Genomic DNA, 21,449 nt, shown 5'->3' with positions numbered 1-21,449 from the left:
CAAATCATCTGGTCTAAGGACTTCAAGCATGATTGGACTTAAGTTTAAATACTTAGGAGAATTGTAAACGAGTGTTAACTAACCAAAATCATCTAGTTCGAGGACTTCAGGCATGATTGGATTTAAGTTTAAATACTTAGGATAATTGTAAACAAGTGTTAACTAACCCAAATCATCTGGTCCAAGAACTTCAGGCATGATTGGATTTAAGTTTAAACACTTAGGAGAATTGTAAACGAGTGTTAACTAATCCAAATCATCTGGTCTGAGGACTTCAGGCATGATTGGATTTGAGTTTAAACACTTATCCAAAAACTTTATATAATAAATTGGCATATTGATTAAAGAAAAGATTCGATTAATAACCTTTTAAAGTTGTTTACATTCTAGGGGTGTGGTATTACATGACTATCTAAATCTTCCAAGAAATATGCCCCAATGCCAGCCCCTGAAGTAATACGATATGACCCTTCCCAATTGAGTCTTAACTTTCCTCAAGTTGGGTTCTTTGTAGTGCCCACAGCTTTCCTGCGCACCAAATCACCAGGTTCTAGAGGCCTTAGCTTTATGTTGGCATCATAGCCCTGCCTAAGCTTTTGTTGGTAATGTGTTAATTAGACCATTGCATTTTCTCTTCTTTCCTCAATCAGATCCAAACATTTCTCTAGCTATTCATTATTACTAGGCGGACTAAATGAATTAGTTCTTAACGTTGGGAACCTAGTCTCCAGAGGTATGACGGCTTCAGCCCCATAGGTCATTGAAAAGGGGGTCTTTCCAGTAGACCTATGCGTCGTAGTTCTATATATCCAAAGTACGTGTGGTAGTTCTTCCACCCATTTACCCTTCGCGTCATCTAGTCTCTTCTTTAGTCCATTTACTATGACCTTGTTAACAGCTTCTGTTTGCCCATTCCCCTGGGGATAAGCAGAGGTAGAGTATCTATTTGTGATTCCCAACTCTCCACAGTAATTCCTGAATGCTTTGTTATCAAACTGAAGGCCATTGTCTGAAATGAGGGTGTGAGGAATTCCCAATTGAGTGACAATATTTTTCCCGAAAAATTTCTTTACATCTACGTCTCTGATGTTGGCTAGAGGCTCGACTTTAACCCATTTGGTAAAATAATCTATGCTGACCATAAGGTACTTCTTGTTTCCTGTAGCCTTAGGGAATGGACCCACGATATCTAAGCCCCATTGAGCAAATGACCATGGGCTAGATAGTGGATTAAGGACTCCACCTGGTTGATGTATGTTTGGCGCAAACCGTTGACATTGATTGCATTTTTTAACATATTCATGGGCTTCTTTTTGCATATTCGGCCACCAATAACCCTGAGTAATGGACCTGTGAGCCAAAGATATACCTCCAGTATGACTTCCACAGATTCCTTTATACAACTCTTCTAGAAGTGATTCAGCTATTTCAAGATGCATGTATAATAAGTATGGTCCTGAATTGGAGCGCTTATACAGTTTCTGGTTCTCAGATAACCAGAATCTAGTTGCCTTCCTTCGAACTTTGTCAGCTTTTGACCTTTCTTCAGGAAAAATATCCTCTTTTAAGAGTTTAACTATAGGATCCATCCAACTAGGCTCGGCTCTGATTTGATGAATTCGAACTACCTCTCTCCTTGCCTCCGTAGGTTTATGCAAGTCCTCAATGAGGATAACTCTAGGCAAATCCTGTGCCGAGGACGTGGCTAGCGTAGCCAAAGAATCAGCATGTGCATTTCCATTTTTGGGGATGTGCAGCAAATTAAAAGATTCAAACTCTGACTGCAAGCATTTAACTCGGCTCAGGTACTCTTGCATTCTTTCATCTTTCACCTCAAATTCCTCTTGCACTTGTCCAACGACTAACCTTGAGTCTAAGAACACCTCCACTAACCTTCCTCCCATTCTTTGAACCATAGCCATTCCCATCAGCAGAGTTTCATACTCAACCTCATTATTTGTGGCCGTGAAGCCTAGTCTTAATGACTTTTCAATGATGATCTTTTCTAGGGATATTAGCATTAGGCCCACTCCAGATCCCTTCTGGTTTGCTGCACCGTCTACATATACCTCTCAGGATGAGGGGCCTTTTTGAGAGATTACGCCAACCGATTTTTCATCCATGTTCTGTGTTGGTATTAATTCTTCTAATGAGGGCTCAGTAAACTCGGCTACTAAATCTGTGAGGACCTGCCCCTTTATGGAAGTACGGGGCATATACTTGATGTCAAAAGCCCCTAGGACAGTGTCCCATTTAGCTATTCTCCCTATGTAGTCAGCACTTCTGAGTATGGTCTTGAGTGGAAGTTGGGTAAGAACAACCACCGTATGTGCTTGGAAATAGTGAGGCAGCTTCCGTGTACCAAGCACTATTGCCAGGATGGCTTTCTCTAGTGGCAGATATCAAATCTCGGCCTCATGCAATGATTTACTCACGTAGTAAACTGGCCTTTGTACACCTTGGTCCACTCGTATCAACACCAAACTTACAGCATAATGAGCCATAGCATAATGAGCCACAACAATGTAGGCAAACAAGACTTCATCTGGCTCAGGACTGAACATGATTTGTGGCCGAGCTAAATAGTCTTTAAGTTGTTAGAAAGCCAACGCACACTATTTAGTTCACTCGAATCCTTTCCATTTATTGATCAACGAGAAGAAAGGTCTACACCTATCTGCTGATCGAGAGATGAATCGATTTAGAGCAGCAATCATTCCAGTCAATTTCTGAACTTCTTTGGGATTCCAAGGAGCTTGTAAATTGATGATGGCCTTTATCTGATCGGAGTTAACTTCAATTCCCCTGTGAGTCACCATGTACCCCAAGAACTTGCCTGATTCCACACTAAATGAGGATTTGGAAGGGTTTAGACGCAGCTTGTACCTTTTTAGAACTTCAAAAATATTATCAAGGTCCTTTACATGTTCAAAAACGATCTTGCTTTTCACTACCATGTCATCTATGTAAATCTCGATATTTTTACCTAGCTGTGGCTCAAACATCCTCGTCATCATTCTTTGGTAGATGGATCCTGCGTTTTTCAAACTAAATGGCATCACTTTGTAGTGATAGTTCCCAATAGGGGTGACAAAAGCAGTCTTCTCCTGATTATCCAAGGCTAATGGTATTTGGTGGTAACCTTGGAAAGCATCTAGGAAACTTATCCGAGGATGGCCGACAGTGGCATCCACTAGCTGATCAATTTTTTGCATAGAGAATGGATCCTTAAAACAAGCCTTATTCAAGTCAATGAAATCTACGCATACTTACCATTTCCCATTCTTCTTCTTTACCACTATAGTATTCGCTAGCCACTCAAGATAAAAAAAACTTCTTTAATAGCTCTAGCTTGTTTGAGCTTTGTTACTTCCTCTCGTACTGCGTCAGCATGCTCCTTGGATGGGCGCCGAGGAGGCTGTCTTTTAGGGGTGATCATGGGATTGATTTTCAGATGGTGACATATGAATTCTAGATCCACCCCTGAGACTTCGTAAGCACTCCAAGCAAATACATCAATGTTTCTTTTAAGGAACTCTATTAGCTCTTCCTTCTCTTGCAGAGGTAGCTGAAATCCAACTTGAAAGAACTTTTCTGGGTTGTCTCCAATAGCAACTTTTATCAAATCTTCGCACTTGGCGCCTTCAGCTGAACCTTCGACAGATGATGCCTGAGGTTTTAATTGCTATAACTCCCTTTCGGCCTGGGCCGAGGACTCAGTTTCGGGCTTATGCTGGATGGCAGTCACCAAGCATTGTCTGGCCACGGATTGATCTCCCTGAATTTCACCAACTTGTCTGCCAGATGGATATTTAACCTTCTGATGCAGAGTAGAGGAGACAGCCCCTAACGTATGAAACCAAGGTCTAGCCACAATTGCAGTATAGGGCGAATACGCATCTATGACAATGAAATCTACCTCTACTATTTCCATACCAGTTTGCACAGGTAATCATATTTGGCTCTTTGGGATAACAACTCTTCCTTCGAAACTCACCAGGGGAGAACTGTATTGCTTTAGGTCGTCAGGTTTTAAGTTCAGCCCTTTGTACAGGTCAAGGTACATTATTTCGGTTGTGCTGCCCTGGTCCACCATTACTCTCTTCACATCATATCCCCAAATTCTAAGGGTAATTATCAAAGCATCGTCGTGAGGTTGGATGGTTCCCACTTTATCTTTATCCGAGAATCCAAGAATTGGTGGAATACCCATTTTAGGTCTCTTCGGATCATGATTATCATCTGTGGGTACCCGGGCTACCGACATTACCCTAGATGGCCAAGATCCTATTCTCCCTGGCGCGGCAAAGATGACATTGATAGTTCCCAAAGGGGGTCTTGAAGAATCATCCCTTCGGGACTCCGAGCTCGCTTGACCTCCTCGGCCGCTAGAGTGATGTAAGAGTTGTTTCAATTACCCTCGCGGACAAGTTGGTCCAAATGATCTCACAAGCTCCTGCAATCCTCTGTGGTATGCCCATGGTCCTGATGGTATTGACAATAAAGATTATGATTGCGCCTTTCTAGGTTTCCCACCATCTTATTCGGCCACTTGAAGAGCGGTTCATTCTTAATCTTTTCTAAGACCTAATGTATTGGCTCTTTGAATACAGCATTGACTACTTGAAAATTCGTTGATCCTAACTGCCTAGCAAAATCCCTACGTGGTTTGTTATTACTATATCTATCCGATCTGAAATCCCTCCTCTCCTAGGGAATAACCTTGTCCTTTCCTTTCCTTGTTGCTGATCTTCTTCGACTCTCTTATACTTATCAATCCTATCCATCAGCTAACACACACTGGTGACAGGTTTTCCAGTCAAAGACTACCTTAAATCATGGTCGGTCGGTAGGCCAAGCTTCAATGTATAATGGACACTTCATCAAAATCACCTTCCATCTCGTTGAACATCTCCCAGTATCTATCAGAATACACTTTCAAGGTATCACCATCTTGCATGCTCAAGGATAGCAGTGAAGCTAAGGGCCGAGCAATCCTCTGGCAGGTGACAAAACGGGAACCAAATGCTTGAGTAAGTTCTTTAAAGGAACTAATGGAATCTGCTTTCAGGCTGTCAAACTATCTCATCGCAACTGATCCCAGACTGGAGGGGAAAAATTTGCACATCAACGCTTCGTCCCTGGAGTAAACAACCATCCTTTGGTTGAAATGGCTCACGTGTTCTACTAGGTCTATTTTACCATTATAGATAGTGAACGTTGGTTGATGAAAATGACGGGGGAGTCTTGCTTCTTCAATTCTGCGTGTAAAAGGCGACCTAGAGATTTGATTCAAAGCCTTGCTCATAGCATCATTCCCTACGCCTCGACGTGATGGGCTTCGAGGTTGCCTCTTACGATAATATTCTTCTTCATAGGAAAAGGATTCACTGACTGGTGTTCGAGATCTCCATTTATAAGTGACGTCTGGTTCGTTGCTAGAATTATCATCAGAGTATGAAGAGTATGGTTTCCTCTTTGCATGGCGCAATTCCCTTTTTAATTGGTCAATCTCTAGTTGCATGTTTCTGTCCTTCTTTGCATGAGACACGTGACTTCCACCTCGTGGATGGCTTTGATCAGTATGTGTAGTATATACATTGCCTTCACGATCATGTCTTTGCTCCAAGTTGAGAAAATGATCGACGTGTTGGGATGCCCTAGATTCTGCTAGTTGCTGCCGTAGTTCTGCCATCGTTGCTTCCACTCTTACTCAAGCTCTTTCCACAGACGGCGCCAATTGTAGGGTCAAGATTTGTAGACCAAGTCCAAAAGATTTAGATTATGAGCCCAATGAACCCAAAACAATAAATTTGTAGAGAGTGGGTGAAAAAGCTAGGCTAGTTATGAATTAATCAACGTTTAGTTAAGGTTCAACGGATTAATCAGTGTAAGAACAACTTGAAACATAAATAAATTGATGTCCGAAGAGACAAACTTTTGTATATATCACTCTTAGAGCTACAGTAAACCTTCCTTCTCTCTTTTTTCCTTCCTTCCTGTAAGAGGTCCCTTACATTTATATAGTTTTCTTTTAGACTATTTTGATCGTTCACTTATCTTCATCTAAACGTTCACTTGAGTATACGTCCCATCAGATATCTTTGTCGGTTCTCCATGAGTGGCGGTAGTTGAGATTACGCTGTTCAGAGGTCTTCTCCACATTAATGCGGCCAAAAAATTTGCTGCAGTGCATTTAATGCGGTGGTAGCAGCTTTTCTTTTAGATATTTCTCCGTTCTTATCATCTCCATACATGCCCGAAATTTATCCTTATCATTGGAATCGCTAGGAAGATCACTAGAACCTCCTAGGTATTTGCTTGATTGAGACTCTTGATATCCGAGGAGAATACACTCTTCGGACTACTAATGCTCTCTTCGGACTATATTCCTCGATCATTTCTAGGTATATCTCTCCCACATGGAATCCTTCTCAATCATTTTCTTCTCTTCGGACACACCGTAAACTCCAAATAGGGCCCTAGGCCTAATACATAATATTGGGCTTTTGTCCCCACAACACTAATACTAGGATGATCGTGTCAAAATCATGAAGTATTTAGCATGTTAAATGCCTTTCATGCAAAATATGGCCACATTGCTACGAAGAATTTTAATATGCAAAATATGACCACATTGCTATAAAGATTTTTAATATTCAATAGAAATGATACAATTTAGCGTATTTTAAATATAAATTAATTTTTTTTTAAAATTTGTAAATTCTAAATTGTATAATTTCTATTGAATACCTTAAACAAATCCATTTCCAATCCCGCTCAAGTTCATGGTTCGTAATAATAGGGCCCAATCTAGGGATGCCTCAACTCATTTAGGCATAAGCCAACAACTTATAGTGTTCTTTTCTTATTTTTAAATATTAATTGAATAATATTTATGATTTAATTTTTTTTTTTCATTTATAAATTCATTTTTCTTGCCTTTTGAGATGCAAGATCACTACTAATTATATTTTTGCGTTCAAGTTCCACTAAAATTTTCTTTTCAATTGGTAATTTCACTAATTAATCTTTTTTGTGACATAATCAATCTTAAATATGATTTTATCAATTTTAATTTTGGATAACCACTTTTGTAGACGTAAAATTAAACTATATTGTTAGTTAATATTTTAAAAGCAATACATGTATTAGTAAGAAAAATCTAGCCTTTTTATATAATTTAATACATTAATTGGACTATTTTCATCTATTTATATAAAATGTATTTTACAACTTTTAATTTAAAAATAAATATAAACAATAAGTATCTAAATGAAATATCATGTTTGAAATGGTCCCTTGTCTGCTTGGCAATGTTAGATTTCAGGCATTGAACAATGGGTTTCAATAATGAATTTCTTTGGAAAACTATTACTTCTAATTTTAATTTTGATAGAAAGAGAAAAGAAGAGTAAAATTTTGGAGAGATTGAAAATTTTTACACTTTTAAAAAAGAATATTATATTTTTGAAAATAATTTTTATTCATTAATTGTTAGGCCTTGATTAAATTATAAGACAAATAGACAAAACATTCTATTAGCCAATAGAAGAGCTCTTTTTTTTTTTTGCTAGGTAGAGGTCTTACTTTATTATTAAATGAAAGCACTATTTTAGTCCTTATATTTTGGGGTTACAATCAATTTGGTTCTTACATTCTGGTAACAGTCAATTTGATCCTTGTTATTTTCAACTTGCAATCAAATTAGTCTTTACCGTTAATTCGCTAACGGAAAATGCCTACATGGCAAATGGTGTATATATTTGGCACACACATGGCTAATAAAATATTAAAATAATATTTAATTGCTACTTAAAAAGCCACATCAGCAATTTTTAAGAATAAAAAAAATCCACATTAGAAAATTTTTTTTTGAAAGGATATCTTTTAAAAACAAATTATCAAGCTTTTCTTGGACTATCTTTTTAGCCAAAAAAAGCAACTAGAAACACAAAAATCCCTCCTCAAAAAAAAGAAAAAAAAAGAAAAAGAAACACAAAAATCAAGCTAAACCCAGAAAATACATTCATTATCTCACAATAATACTCATCATTATCACTTACTGACCCTTTGAATATGTATTGATCAGCAACACAAAAGTTTCAAATCCCATGCCACATGAACTCGAACAATCATGCAGTACTCAACAACTGCTCCTCATTTTGCACTAACACAATCAATTGATTAATTCACAATTCATAAACATAAGGTTATTATTAACAATTGTTCCTTACTTATAACAACAATAACTATCTCAAATTAAAAATTAAAAAAAAAAAAAAAAAAAAAAAAAAAAAAAAAAAAAAACCTAGAAACTTTGAAATCCTAAATTGCTATTTGACAACCATCGCCGACCCCAACAATCAAGAAAGTGCAAGAAAAGCTCGACGGCTTTTTATTAAAAAAGAAAAAAAAATCATCCTACAATTTTTTTCCCTTTCTGATGTGTATTTTTTTTATTCATAAAGTTGCTGATGTGGTTTTTTTTAAGTAGCAATTAAATAATTTTTTTAATATTTCATTAGCCACATGTGCACCAATGGTGCACACCGTTTGTGACGTAGACATTTTTCGTTAGTGATTAATTTGATTGCAAGTTAAAAATAACAAGAACAAAATTAACTGCTACCAAAATGTAAAGACCAAAAGTCACCAAACTGACTATGACCTTAAAATGTAGGGACCAAAATAGTGTTTTTTCCTTTATTATTAATATTTTTTTGCAATATTTTTTTGAAACATTTTTTGCAATACTATAAAACAAATAAATATATATAATATATTCTATCTTAGGGCCTTCTTCCATTTGGCTAAGTTGAGCTGCCCCCTGCTTGCCAACAAAGGCGTGTCTTCTAGAGTTGGATGACAATTGTTTTTCCTTATAGAGAGTTTCTAGAGAGAGCCATTTTATTGGAGGAAAAATATGGGCATACAAATAAAAATCTTCGTACATGGAATGAAGAAATTAAAGTTGACATGAGAAGGGAATTAGAAGATCAATTCTTTTTGGTAGGATATGAAGCCATTTTGTTGATACCACAAAGCCCCTCTGGTTTTCCAGTGTTTCTCTTCATCCTTATGTACCCTTTCTCCCCCCACTTAGGTCCCCATGAATTCTTCACGATGATGTAATCTGACCCCTTCAATGAACCATATCCAACAGCTGTTACTCCATGATCTAGCTCAGTTCCACAATGCCCATTGAATATTCCCTGCCAAGCCAACAAAACCATGCATAATTTGGGAAAGCAAGTTGTAGGCACAGAAATGTGTATGGACATAATTGTGTTAATGAGAGGATATATATTAGAGTGATGTTAGGGATGTCAGGTTTTACTATACATGCAAATCATACAGATGTGTCATGAATCCAAAAAAAAAAAAATTCGGACATTGAAGTGACATTAATCGCACTCATTTTCACATAATTTTTTTTTCCTGGTAAAAAACTAAAAAAGTGATAGTGGCTTGAACATTTTCCCTATATATTATTTCCAGCTTACCCCGCTATAAAATTGGAAATCTCGACCAGAGGCCTCGATAGCTACACTGAGAGGCTGATGAGCAAGTGCCTTCAAAAGACTTTCATCATCATTTTGTGGCACATCTTGATAACCACTAATTTTCACTACCTCCATTTTTTCCTAAAGACAGATAAACATGTGCAATCAATAATTCTATTATAAGAGTTTGTTAACGGCTGAATTTGGTATAGAACAAATTAAGCTAATTACTGTAATTTACCTTCTGCACTTCACAGCTTCCTTCATCCATTAAATATGGATAGTCTTCCTCCTTGTGCAATCCACCATTGGAGACAATGAATTGGAATGCATAATCCATCAAACCCCCATTGCAGCCATTATTGAAAATTCTATCACAATCAATTAGCTGTTGCTCGGACAATGAAGTTAAATTTCCAGTGACTATCTGGTTGATGCCCTCGACAGCTGCTACAGTTGAAAATGCCCAACAACTACCTGCATGCTCATCATATCATCATCTATACTCACTACATGATCAACAAAAAAACACAAGCTAACCACATATACATGCATAGTCATGTATATGTGCATGCATGCAAAATGCACAGTACCTAATGGCTGCTTCAGGATTTTTTCTTTAGGGGAGTTAGCAATGGTGGAGCTATAAATTTATCATGGTGGTAAGTAAAAAAATAAAATAATTAAAATTTTTTTATATATGTGCAACTTCCCTGTTATATATATTATACAATAATCTAAAATAGTATTCTAAATATAATTTATTATCAATATCGATAAGAAAACAACCATTGAATGCATAGACAAATATAATTAAATAACTTATAATACACGTGGTTAGCTTCTTAGAGTCAAACTAACAGTAAATGTGAAACTAAGAACAAAAAAAAAAAAATAGTAACTGATATAAGTTTTAACTTTTGAATTGTATGACTTCTTAACCATACACATGGTCAATCTCTTAAAATTAGAGCAAGCACTAAAACTTTTTGGATTTGGAAATCTATAGAGCATTTATCAAACTACTTGATCAAATAGAGAGAAAAACTAAGAAAACATAGAAGGGAAAAAGAAAGATAAAGAGAATGAAGAAAGAATCATAGATATAGATACAAATTTGTTGGTTGTAGCAGTGATGTATTTTTTTTATTGATGAAGAAGAAAAGTGCAAAGAAAAACAACTTTATTCTATTGTCAACAGAAAAATAAGCCAAAATCTTGGAAATTTTTTTTTTTTTTTTCGAATGAGCAAAAATTTGAAACATTTTTTTTCTTTCTTATAAAATTAAATATTTTAAGAGTAGTGCTATTGACACAACACTTTCACAACAAAACTTAGATAGCAAATTGTTAAAGGTAAGAAAAAAGTGATGTTAGTTGTTGGTCCTAATAAAAATCAATTACAACTTGTCACTAAACCTTTATTGTTAAATTATTGTGAAAATATTATGAAAGTAGAATTAAGATGATTCAAATTTATATAAGCAGGGTTTAAACAAAATTTAGGTTCAAGATGTTCAAAATTTTATTTTAGGGGCTAAAAAAAATTTATTAAAAATTATATATATTATAAAAAAAAAAACATATATGCCCAAGTCAGGGGGTTCATTTGAACCCGCTGGCCTTAAGGTAAAGCCGCCCCTGACAATACCACAAAAACATAGAGAATATAGAAGGATTTGTCCCATGAAGTGAAGATGCATATATCTGATACATGATATATTTATTGAGAGAGAGAGAGAGAGAGAGAGAGAGAGAGAGAGTTACATACCACATGAACCTTGGTTCTTGACTGGAGTAACAGCTCCTTTCTTTCTCCAATCCACAGACTTGGGCAGATCCACCACATCTCTATAACTGAAATCTCTGGAGGACCCTCTTGTTTCGGGCGAAGCAGGTTTCAATCCTAGATACTTACTCTTAAACTCCTCATGGCTTAAGTCTGCAAACTCATTCAACCCAAGCCAGTAGCTGCTAATCTCTTTGTTCCTCTCATCAATGTGTTTCAAGTTGTCTTTGAATATCTCAAACCTATGCAACTTCTCTTCAATGCTCCTGTAAGTTTTTCCATGTTTTGCCACCCATGATTCAAACAGCTCTATGATTTTATCCATGCAAGTCAAGTGTTCCGGTGAATATCCCACAATCGAAAAATCATGAGCCAGAGCACAACATGCAAAGAGAGACACAGAAAATATGGCCATAAAGGAGATCTTAGAATGTGAAGAGAAAGCCATTTGTGCTTAAGAATTCAATACCGACAGAAAGAGGTAAAGAGGAATGGATGAGTGAATGTGAGGAAGGAGATTTGCAAGTTATTTATATATAGTCATGGTTTCACGGGTTGCTTTCAAGTGAAGTAGTAAAATATATTGTTTTATTTAATAGCATACGGAATCTTTACGGTTGGTTTTTTTGGCAGGCTTTTGTTCCAAGCATGCTCATTTGCTGAAGATTAAGAGTTGCATGCTTAAGCAGCTAAGCTTGACCACGCCATCGCCAGCCACTGAGTCAGTAAGAGAGAGCAACTTTTTGCCTTATGTAACTTGATTCCCTCACCACTATCTATAAATATAATTCATTTTTTTTTTTAGCATAAAATTTTAATTTTTAATAATTCATTTATTTGTTATTTGATTTATAAAAATTGTAAAATACATTTCAAAAGTTGTGTATTTGTCTCCATATTATTATTTTTGTTTAGTTAACTTTATTATTTTTTTAGAAAATTAAAAATTATTTATGTTTTAATTAATTACAAAATCATCTTTTAAAACCATGAATTTAAAAGGTTATTTAATATACAAATTTGTTACCAATGTGTTTTTTTTTTTTAATAACTTTTTTACAACAAAATTAGGATCTTATATATGATGTATGTCTGATCCAACCCTTCGACGATCCTATAATATTCACAAAATCGAATCCCAATCTTAACAACCATGTAGACAAATATAGATCAAAGCCTATATAATTTGATAAAACTTAAATACAATTAGTTTATTAGGTGTTGTACTTTTACTTTTGCATTGACCGATAAACTACAAGGTTGAATGTAACTAATATTTACAAAAGATAGTCTTGCTTTATTGCTTAATAATATGCGATATGGTTGAATTCAATAATGGAAAACCTACCTACAATGCTTAAAAGAATTGTTCTTAAAATTTATCTTTATACTTTTTATAATAATAAAAAAATTTGAATTATGGTATTTTGACTATTTTCTCATTCATTATTTCTGAACGAAGCAATGCTCTCATATAATAGTTTTCAGAACCAAACCGGACCGGGAGGTCGGACCGTGAAAACCGTGAACCCTGATGAAAATCGGTTTTTTAAGCATAAAGAACCGGGCATATATGGCAATTCCGTGAACCCCTAAAATCGGGGTTGGACCGTACGAACCGGTCAAGAACCGTGCGGTCCAACCCTTTAACAAATTTTTTTTTTTTAATAAAAACAACTTAACACAATTTTATTCTACTTAATTAAATTATCCATCTCTTACAAAGAATAAAAAAAATTATAATTAAAATCCTTCAAAGATATTCAACTTTACTTCAAAAATTAATCATAAATTTTAATGTTTTCATGATTATTATTTTATTTTATTAACTTTCTTATTTAATTATTAAATATATACTTGAAAATCATTAAATTTCCCTCACATATATAGATACATTAGTCAATTTTGCTAGTTTTATAAATTTAATACCTATATTTAGGCTTTAATTAATTATTAAATTTATTATGACGTCATCGCGGTTCGACCCCGGTTCGATCTTGGTTCAACCTCAAAAACCTTGAACCTCTACCTTTTACGGTTCAATGAACGGTCCGGGTCTGAAAACCTTGCGCGCCATATTCCCATTTTAAAACACAAAGACCATATGTCTGCTTTAAGTTGGAATCCACAACTTCACCTTCTGAGCAAAGTTAACGAGCGTAGCAAGTTTGTGTGGTTGGAGGTCTACATAAACCTTCCTGATAATTTTTTGAGTGATGTGAAGGATTCTAATATTTTTTTAACTAATACTAATTAAATTTATTATCACGCTAACTCTTAAGTTTTTTTAATAAAATTGATTGTAACTTTTTATAATTTTTTTATACCCATTTATAGATTAAGTTTGTGGTATTTTCCATATGTAGGGAACTTCTATTGCACTACGTACCTCCTGTATTCTTCAAATGAATACACGAAATGCATTGTCACAAGTCTTAACTCATAACTAATTTGCTTCTCCTTGTAGCTGCCATTCAAATCTCCAGAGAGCTACTGTTCAACCAAGGTATGGTTCCATATATTGTATTCAACTTCTTATCCACTTTGCCCATGCATTTGAGATTAATTAAACAAGATACATTCACCTAAATAAGATTTAAAGTCAGAACAAAGCAAAGCTCCTTTTTATTAGCCTACTGAATCCTATGTTACTGATATGTTGCAGTTCGAGGAACTTCTATAGCAAAGCTTATCTATACATCAATAAAAGTGACTTACCGCTTTACTCCCAAAAAAAAAAAAAATTCCTAACAATTTCTTCGCATTAAGAAGGCAAGTTGTCAGTCAATATTATTCATTGTGAATATTATCATTGATTGCTTGAATTATAATTGCTTTTAGCTTTCCATATCACAGTCCTACCTTAAAACCAAATCTCAAGCATGACTCAATCAGCAAGTCAGTTTGGCAAAACAAGCAAAACGAAGCCCAAGCCTCAAAATTCGTAGATGTAATTAATCAAAAATGTTTTACAGATAAGCTTGTCAAATCATATACCAACACTTGAGTAAACTTGTCATTGTAATTTTACAAAAAAAGTTGAAGCAAACACTGGAATCCAGAATTGTTAGTAATCTTGAATTAATCGTAACTTTAAAATAAAGGTATATCACTGATTTCATGATAATCTGTTCAAAATCATCATAGAGGAGAGGTGAGGCAAAGGATGAGAGCCTATACACTGCAGAGCTGGTATGGAGTTATCTTTGCTTCCCAACAGCATGTAGATATACAGAGACCATTACAACGCTGGAAGAAAGAGAGATAAAGTAATTAAACATAACTACCATCATGCTTTCTATTTTTGTTATAAACAAGTAATAATGGTGGCATCATTCATCAATCCCAACATTATATAAATGCATGCCAGAACAACAGAAAAATGACCAGGTTGTTCATAATATGATTAAAGAATATATAGGGAGGAGATGAACCATGTAACCAGAAGTAACTTACATTGTGCCGAGGATGAAGGCAAGTGAAAGATTAAAGCCAAATAAATAGAAAGAAACAAATGCTGTGAAAAGCATTGCCACTGAAGTAGCATACACCTGCACAACATGGGGAAGCTAATTAAAATGGGAACTTCAATCACAAAGTGAAGAAAATGTTTGCAGCAGGATGGTAACGTATGCTTCTCTTGAGTAATGCAATTATAAAGACCAATTTAACTGCATAAAGTGCAAGAAATATTTTAATATATTTATAAGTAAATATTAATTAAATAATCAAAAAGAGTGCTACCTAACGTACACAAGGGGTATACAACAGGTACACAAAATTAAATATGTAAAGTACGATGAAGTAAATCAGCAAAGAAGCAAAAGAAAATACACAAATTTTGAGGAATAACAGCTTCAGGTCATGTACCAATCTTTCACACCCTTCAAAAAGAGTGCTGGACATTCATTAAGGCTGAACGTGGGCTAAGAATACAAAGACCACAAGTACTTTAGCAAGAACTATCAATGTTAAATTTGCAACAATAAAGTTAATCCTAAGATCAATAAAGCCAACCGCTTTGACCTACGCCTTCACCAAGAACAAAAACAACCCAAAATAACCCAGAAGGCCAGAAATGGATTCCAATTTAGCATGAAGACAAAACATTGAATTTTTAGTGCCAGACTAGGCCATGGTGCAATTTTTACATTCCAGTATATTCACAAATTCTATCATCAATGAAGGATGGGCAGATGCCGTTTCCCTTTTATGGTCCAAACCATAACTGGTGATTGCAAAAGAAATCTTGCTATGATATGCCAAGGAATAGTTCCAGGAAATTATATAAATTCATTTAAATCTGTTAATGTCTCACAAGATCCAAGGTCATATTTCCATAATTTACCTTCACAATATTGTCAGCATACTTCATTACCATAGATACAGCGAGGCCACTGCACAAGAGACAATTTAAACAGATTGTATTAAAGGACCATAGGAGAGGTGACAAACAAATATGGATAATTTTTTGAGGACGAAGATATTTTGCACAGATTTTAGTATCATATAAATATTCCATACCCTGAGATGGGGTGGGTGTGGGTGTGTGTGTGTGTGTGTGTGTGTGAGAGAGAGAGAGAGAGAGAGAGAGAGAGAGCAATTAGTTGTGCTAAAGAATGAAACACTAAGCATGATATAGAAACAAGTCATTAAGAAAGTAAGAATTGCAAAAGAGAACTTTATGTGCAAATAGGGGGCCCTTGTTACATATTTGGTAATTTACTTCTATTTTATCTCATTATAATTCATATATGATAGTAGAATTGAACTCCTACTTTTGCATCTCTTCAGATTGAGTGAAACCATCACTTTATACGTTTTTGAGACGAATGCAAAGGGCAAACCAAGAAGCACAAAGTAGGATTTCAATCAGTCTATGGGCAATTGGATTTTCAAGACAGCCTAACAAGATTTTATTTATTTAATTATTAACATTTGATAGAAAATTCTATCTTGACCAAAGATAATAGCACATGACAATATTTAAAATCATAAAAGTATAACCATGCACCCTTCTAACATGTGCTGAAATATTGATATATAATGTCAATTAACTTATATAATATTCCCTAGAATCACAAATTGAAGTTGTATAGAATAACTATTAAAAAAAAAAAATTAAAAACCTTACTAAATCACGAGGGATTCCTTATGACTGGGAGTGAGAAATTTATGAAAAAGCAAAAGCTAAAGCATGCAAATAAGCTTCATTTTATGAAGCCAAATAAGATAATAGAGATACCTTAGTGCGTGGTTGAGAATCATGAGAACTGTAATAAATGAGTATCCATAGAAGAATCCCCTGAACAAAAGAAACAATAACTTCTAAATTAGAGCTTCTTCAATTCTAACCAGAAAAGAAGAATATCCCACTTATAAGGCAGTAAAGAATCTTTTAAATAATGACTTCACAGGGGGAAATGAAGAGGATAGACCAATGGTAAGAGGAGAATCAGAAACAGAGAAGTGCTAGAATTACTTGTTCATCACCGCATCAAAATCTTGGGTCACTATAGCAACAGCATTAAACACCATACCAAAGACGTATAACCAGAAGTTTTGCACATTTATGTTTCTTGAAGGACGCTTTTTCATTATAGCCTGTAAAAATCATAAACAACATAATTGACAGAACAGTTATCTAGATCACTATAATGAGAGTCTTCACTTTTTTAACTCAGTGGATCACTAAAAAACTTCAATCAGTCATACAAAATCCATCAATTAACAAAATTCAACCCCAATCATTGATCAAGTTATGTTGGGTTACCAACATGAATTGTAGTTGTGAAGAAATAGAGTGCAAACTGTGTACTTAAAAAACTCACCTCAGTGTACACTCCTGCAAAACCACTTAAGAGTGCCATGACCTGCAAAGAAATCACCCCCATTATGATAACAAGAACCTTAAGCTATAAAATGCTTTCCTTTGGTTTTTCATTTTTCTTCATTGTTGTATTAAGAGTGTCAAAAATTTTGGTTAACTCACAATGGCCATCACCCAACCTTGAACAGGAGTTTGAAATACATCATCAGAACTGCAAAAACAATGTCATTTTCTAAGGCACAGACAATAAGTTTGAAGTAGACAAAAATTGAATTTCAAGAAATGATCGTACTAGTAATATAGCTAGAAACAATGTTCACTAATTCCTACTTCTCAAGTACATGGCTACATGCACCAAGATATCATCACTTCCTAAAAGTGATATAAGATTTAGTGAATAATATTTTCATTCATTAGTAAACTACATCCTGTCCTGTACCATAAACATGAAGCACACATCAATCAATATGGATTGTACATGTGACAATTCCAATAGAATCTTTAAGGTCAACATTCCAAAACTCAAAACACAACTGAGTCTGAAACGGTCCATAAATAAGATGTGTGAACAAACTTACTTTGTTTTTAGCTGAGTTGTACTGCACCCAGCACATAGTAGAATGAAAGCCGCCCATTGAATATTGCTTAACCTGAAAGAATATATAATTGGAACACAAAGCTCAAAAAATATTTGCAGTCCTAATTGGTTTGGCTTAAATTCTTAATTTGATTAAATTAGCTTTTTTCCTTAATCTTTCACTCTCTATCCTCAGACACATAGCCCAAGAGCAGCTGAATTAGTACATATGTTCATGCTCGTGGATGCTTTTCACATTCCCAATATGTTCTTCAATTTATAAACTAGAAAAAGAAAAAGAAAAAAAGGAACCAATTTAGTTTGATCTCTTTCTCCTATTTGGGCCAACATTCTTAACATTAAATATTTCTAAGAGTATCAATGAGATGACATGTAAACCAGATGAATTATTATGACTCATCCATCTTCATTGTATTTGTTAAGAGGCTTTGCAAACATTTTCCCTGATGAAATGATAAAAAATCCAATGTAAATGATGGCAAGGACTTACTTCTTCTTAAGTATTATTCTATACAAAACGCCAGTACTGATAATATTCAGATTCTTCAGTATTTGATAACCCGGGGCATCCACATGCTCAAGGATGTAGTACTGCAACATAAAAGCGAAGAAAACACATTACTCAAATTTTAGCAAGCAAGAATACTGATGGAATTGTGACTCCCAAAAATAAAAACATGATTACCACCGCTAACCTGGAGAAGATTTTTGACTAGGTAAAGTAATGCAGGAATGGGGTATACAATAACTTCATCCAATGTTGTACTCAACCTAGTTCAAAGGCAGAACAAGCAACAATAATAATTAGATATGATTGGAATAAGAATGCGAACTTAAAAGAAAAACACAAACAAAATGTGCATTTCATCCTAGATATGGTGAAATCATTCGGTGCACGCTGTGTAATATGCCCTGCTCTCAGCTCAAAGTGAGAGCTCTAAATGTGGTTCCTACAGATGGGACCCACCATTATGTGAATTACATCGAGTGCACAGAATAATTTCTCCTGAATATGATAATTTCAACTAAATGAAAGCATTAAATCACAAGTTTTATGAAAACTTAGCATAAAAACAAACAAGGAAAACCTGTTATCTTCAGTAACACCTTCACTCCTCCATATTCTTGCCAAGGCTAAAAGTGATAACCCACATTTCAAAGCCTCCACCTAATTCATTAAAAGAAGAAATAAATCAATACCCATTTCTTTGATCACCTAAAAAGACCTACCAAACTGAAAGTTACACACAAATTACACTTGAAACACTAATTAGTAATAATAATAATAAAAAATCATTTTTTTTTTAAATTATAATTATGCTTACCATAAAATTAGAAGTGGTAACACTATACTCGTACTTGCCATTTCTCTTAGACCACACAATAAGTATGCCTTGCGAACTAGTAAGAAGTGTCAATGCAACTACCACAACGATCCTATAACAAGAACAAACAAAATTACAGAATTTACTTACTAATCTCCCTTAATTACAACATGGGGTTTGATTAGAATTTGAAAAAAAAAAAAAAAAAAAAAAAAAGAAATCATTCGGTGCACGCTGTGTAATATGCCCTGCTCTCAGCTCAGAGTGAGAGCTCTAAATGTAGTTCCTACAGATGGGACCCACCATTATGTGAATTACATCGAGTGCACAGAATAATTTCTCCTGAATATGATAATTTCAACTTAATGAAAGCATTAAATCACAAGTTTTATGAAAACTTAGCATAAAAACAAACAAGGAAAACCTGTTATCTTCAGTAACACCTTCACTCCTCCATATTCTTGCCAAGGCTAAAAGTGATAACCCACATTTCAAAGCCTCCACCTAATTCAGTAAAAGAAGAAATAAATCAATACCCATTTCTTTGATCACCTAAAAAGACCTACCAAACTGAAAGTTACACACAAATTACACTTGAAACACTAATTAGTAATAATAATAATAATAAAATCATTTTTTTTTTTAAATTATAATTATGCTTACCATAAAATTAGAAGTGGTAACACTATACTCGTACTTGCCATTTCTCTTAGACCACACAATAAGTATGCCTTGCGAACTAGTAAGAAGTGTCAATGCAACTACCACAACGATCCTATAACAAGAACAAACAAAATTACAGAATTTACTTACTAATCTCCCTTAATTACAATATGGGGTTTGATTAGAATTTGAAAAAAAAAAAAAAAAAGAACTCATACTTGAGCTTCCATTTGGACCAGTCAACGGTGGTACCTCCCAAGGTGGGCACATTAGTCACTGAAAGAGGTTTCCGGCTTTCTATGTCATCTCCACCACCATTTCCATCTTCATCCTAAAAAAAAAGTGTTATAAAATTGATGGGTATATAGGATATGAGTGACATAGAAAGAAAGAAAGGTACCTGATCTTTGAGTTTTCTGTATTCCATGTCTTCAGTCTTCAGAAATCTGTGTGTGTGTGTGTGTGTCTCTCTCTCTCTCAGATTCTGCTATGAATTCGCTTTCTTTTTACATTGACAGATCTGATGTTAATGGATTAGGCGCGTTTTCAGAATCAGAAGAAAACGAGATACAACGTGCGATTTTCGGGAAAAATGGGGTTTCGAAAGAGTCGCTGTTTTAAATCGTAGTAGCTCCGACTGATCTTTTTTTTATGAAAACGGCGGTTTAAAACTCGATCATGTTCAGATTTTTTTTTTTTTTAATTTTTTTTAAATAATTTTAGGGGTGTCAATACCTAAAATACCCTCGACCCTCAAGTAATTTGGATTTTTTTTTTTAATTTTTATAAAATAACAAACATTTTCATGCCATTTCTTTAGTTAACACATTTTCAAAATTATTTAGAAAATTAACATCTCAAGTTTTACCTACTCGAATTTGGATTGCTAAATCGAGTCTATTGAACTCGATTTCAAAATTTTGTCATATGAAACTCGAGTCCATATGACTCAATTTCTTCAGCAGATTACGTCAATGCCTTCAAAGAAAGAATAGAAACACCAGAAAAATTCTTCTAGAATTAACAAGCTTAAGAGAACCCAAATGGTTGTCTCACCTGAAAACCAAATTTGTTCATCCCCACAACTCTGAGATAGTTTGCATTCTGCAAGCCTTCATCTATTGGGTTGAATCAAACCCAAACTGCTCCGGTGTTGAAATCAAAACATCTGTGGGGCTGTATTTTGATTTGGGGATATTTTTTCTGATTTTTGGGTTTGGGTTTTTGAGAAATGGGTTTGGTTGTTGAGGTTTTTCTTCGTGGGTTTTCGAGAAATGGGTTTGGGTTTTTCTTCGTGGGGTTGGTTGTAGATTCTTCTTCTTCTTCTTTGTGGATTTGCTTCTTCTTCTTCGTAGAATTGGGTCTCTGTGGGTTTGCTGAAGAAATCGAGTCCTACGGACTCGAGTTTCATATGACAAAATGTTGAAATCGAGTATATAGAACTCGAGATGTTAGTTTCCTAAATAGTTTTAAAAACGTGCTAACTAACAAAATTGTTTGAAAATTGGTGTTAGTTTGAAAAAAAAATCCCAAGTAATTTGCTAAAGTGAGTTTTAGGGTATGTTTGGTTGGAAGTAAAATAGGGTAGATGGAAAATAATGGAGAGAAAATAGGAGTGGGTGTTGTTTGGTAAAGAGAGAAGGGATTTTTTTTTTTTTTTCAAAATAACATCATTTTTCTAACAATTTCGTTAGTTAGCATTGTTTGGAAACTATTTAGGGAACTAACAGCCACAGAA

General features: G+C 34.7%; 2 protein-coding genes across 2 annotated transcripts; both read right to left on the bottom strand.

Annotated features, from left to right (window-relative positions):
- Nucleotides 1-8,680: 8,680 nt before the first annotated feature.
- On the bottom strand, nt 8,681-11,796 carry LOC111997741 (cysteine protease XCP1). Its single transcript, XM_024029874.2, has 4 exons — nt 11,278-11,796; nt 9,748-9,983; nt 9,507-9,647; nt 8,681-9,215 (listed from the first exon to the last, which is right to left on the bottom strand). The coding sequence occupies exons 1-4, from the start codon at nt 11,741-11,743 to the stop codon at nt 9,000-9,002; spliced, it is 1,059 nt and encodes a 352-aa protein (XP_023885642.1). The 5' UTR covers nt 11,744-11,796; the 3' UTR covers nt 8,681-8,999.
- A 2,418-nt stretch (nt 11,797-14,214) lies between these two features.
- Nucleotides 14,215-20,373, bottom strand: LOC111997732 (CMP-sialic acid transporter 2). The gene is made up of 14 exons (XM_024029862.2): nt 20,112-20,373; nt 19,930-20,042; nt 19,712-19,823; nt 19,473-19,552; nt 18,419-18,494; nt 18,214-18,314; nt 17,704-17,775; nt 17,288-17,336; nt 17,127-17,168; nt 16,778-16,899; nt 16,541-16,600; nt 15,644-15,692; nt 14,752-14,846; nt 14,215-14,544 (listed from the first exon to the last, which is right to left on the bottom strand). Exons 1-14 carry the CDS (start codon nt 20,136-20,138, stop codon nt 14,496-14,498), a joined length of 1,047 nt encoding a protein of 348 aa, XP_023885630.1. The 5' UTR covers nt 20,139-20,373; the 3' UTR covers nt 14,215-14,495.
- Between the last annotated feature and the right edge of the window lie 1,076 nt (nt 20,374-21,449).

Source organism: Quercus suber, unplaced genomic scaffold (assembly GCF_002906115.3).
Source record: "Quercus suber isolate HL8 unplaced genomic scaffold, Cork oak 2.0 scaffold_480, whole genome shotgun sequence".
Classification (NCBI taxonomy): domain Eukaryota; kingdom Viridiplantae; phylum Streptophyta; class Magnoliopsida; order Fagales; family Fagaceae; genus Quercus; species Quercus suber.
Note: the sequence above shows the minus strand (reverse complement) of the source record. Positions and strands in the feature narration are given on the sequence as shown.

What these genes read in the sequence shown, in the direction of transcription:
- LOC111997741 (XM_024029874.2), bottom strand. Translation starts at nt 11,743, where the DNA reads ATGGCTTTCTCTTCACATTCTAAGATCTCCTTTATGGCCATATTTTCT. An exon ending in CAAGAACCAAGGTTCATGTG is followed by an intron (nt 9,984 to 11,277) that starts GTATGTAACTCT and finishes ATGAGCATGCAG; the next exon opens with GTAGTTGTTGGGCATTTTCA. An exon ending in GAAGCTGTGAAGTGCAGAAG is followed by an intron (nt 9,648 to 9,747) that starts GTAAATTACAGT and finishes ATCTGTCTTTAG; the next exon opens with GAAAAAATGGAGGTAGTGAA.
- LOC111997732 (XM_024029862.2), bottom strand. Translation starts at nt 20,138, where the DNA reads ATGGAATACAGAAAACTCAAAGATCAG. An exon ending in TTACCACTTCTAATTTTATG is followed by an intron (nt 19,553 to 19,711) that starts GTAAGCATAATT and finishes TTACTGAATTAG; the next exon opens with GTGGAGGCTTTGAAATGTGG. An exon ending in AAGGTTGGGTGATGGCCATT is followed by an intron (nt 17,169 to 17,287) that starts GTGAGTTAACCA and finishes ATTTCTTTGCAG; the next exon opens with GTCATGGCACTCTTAAGTGG.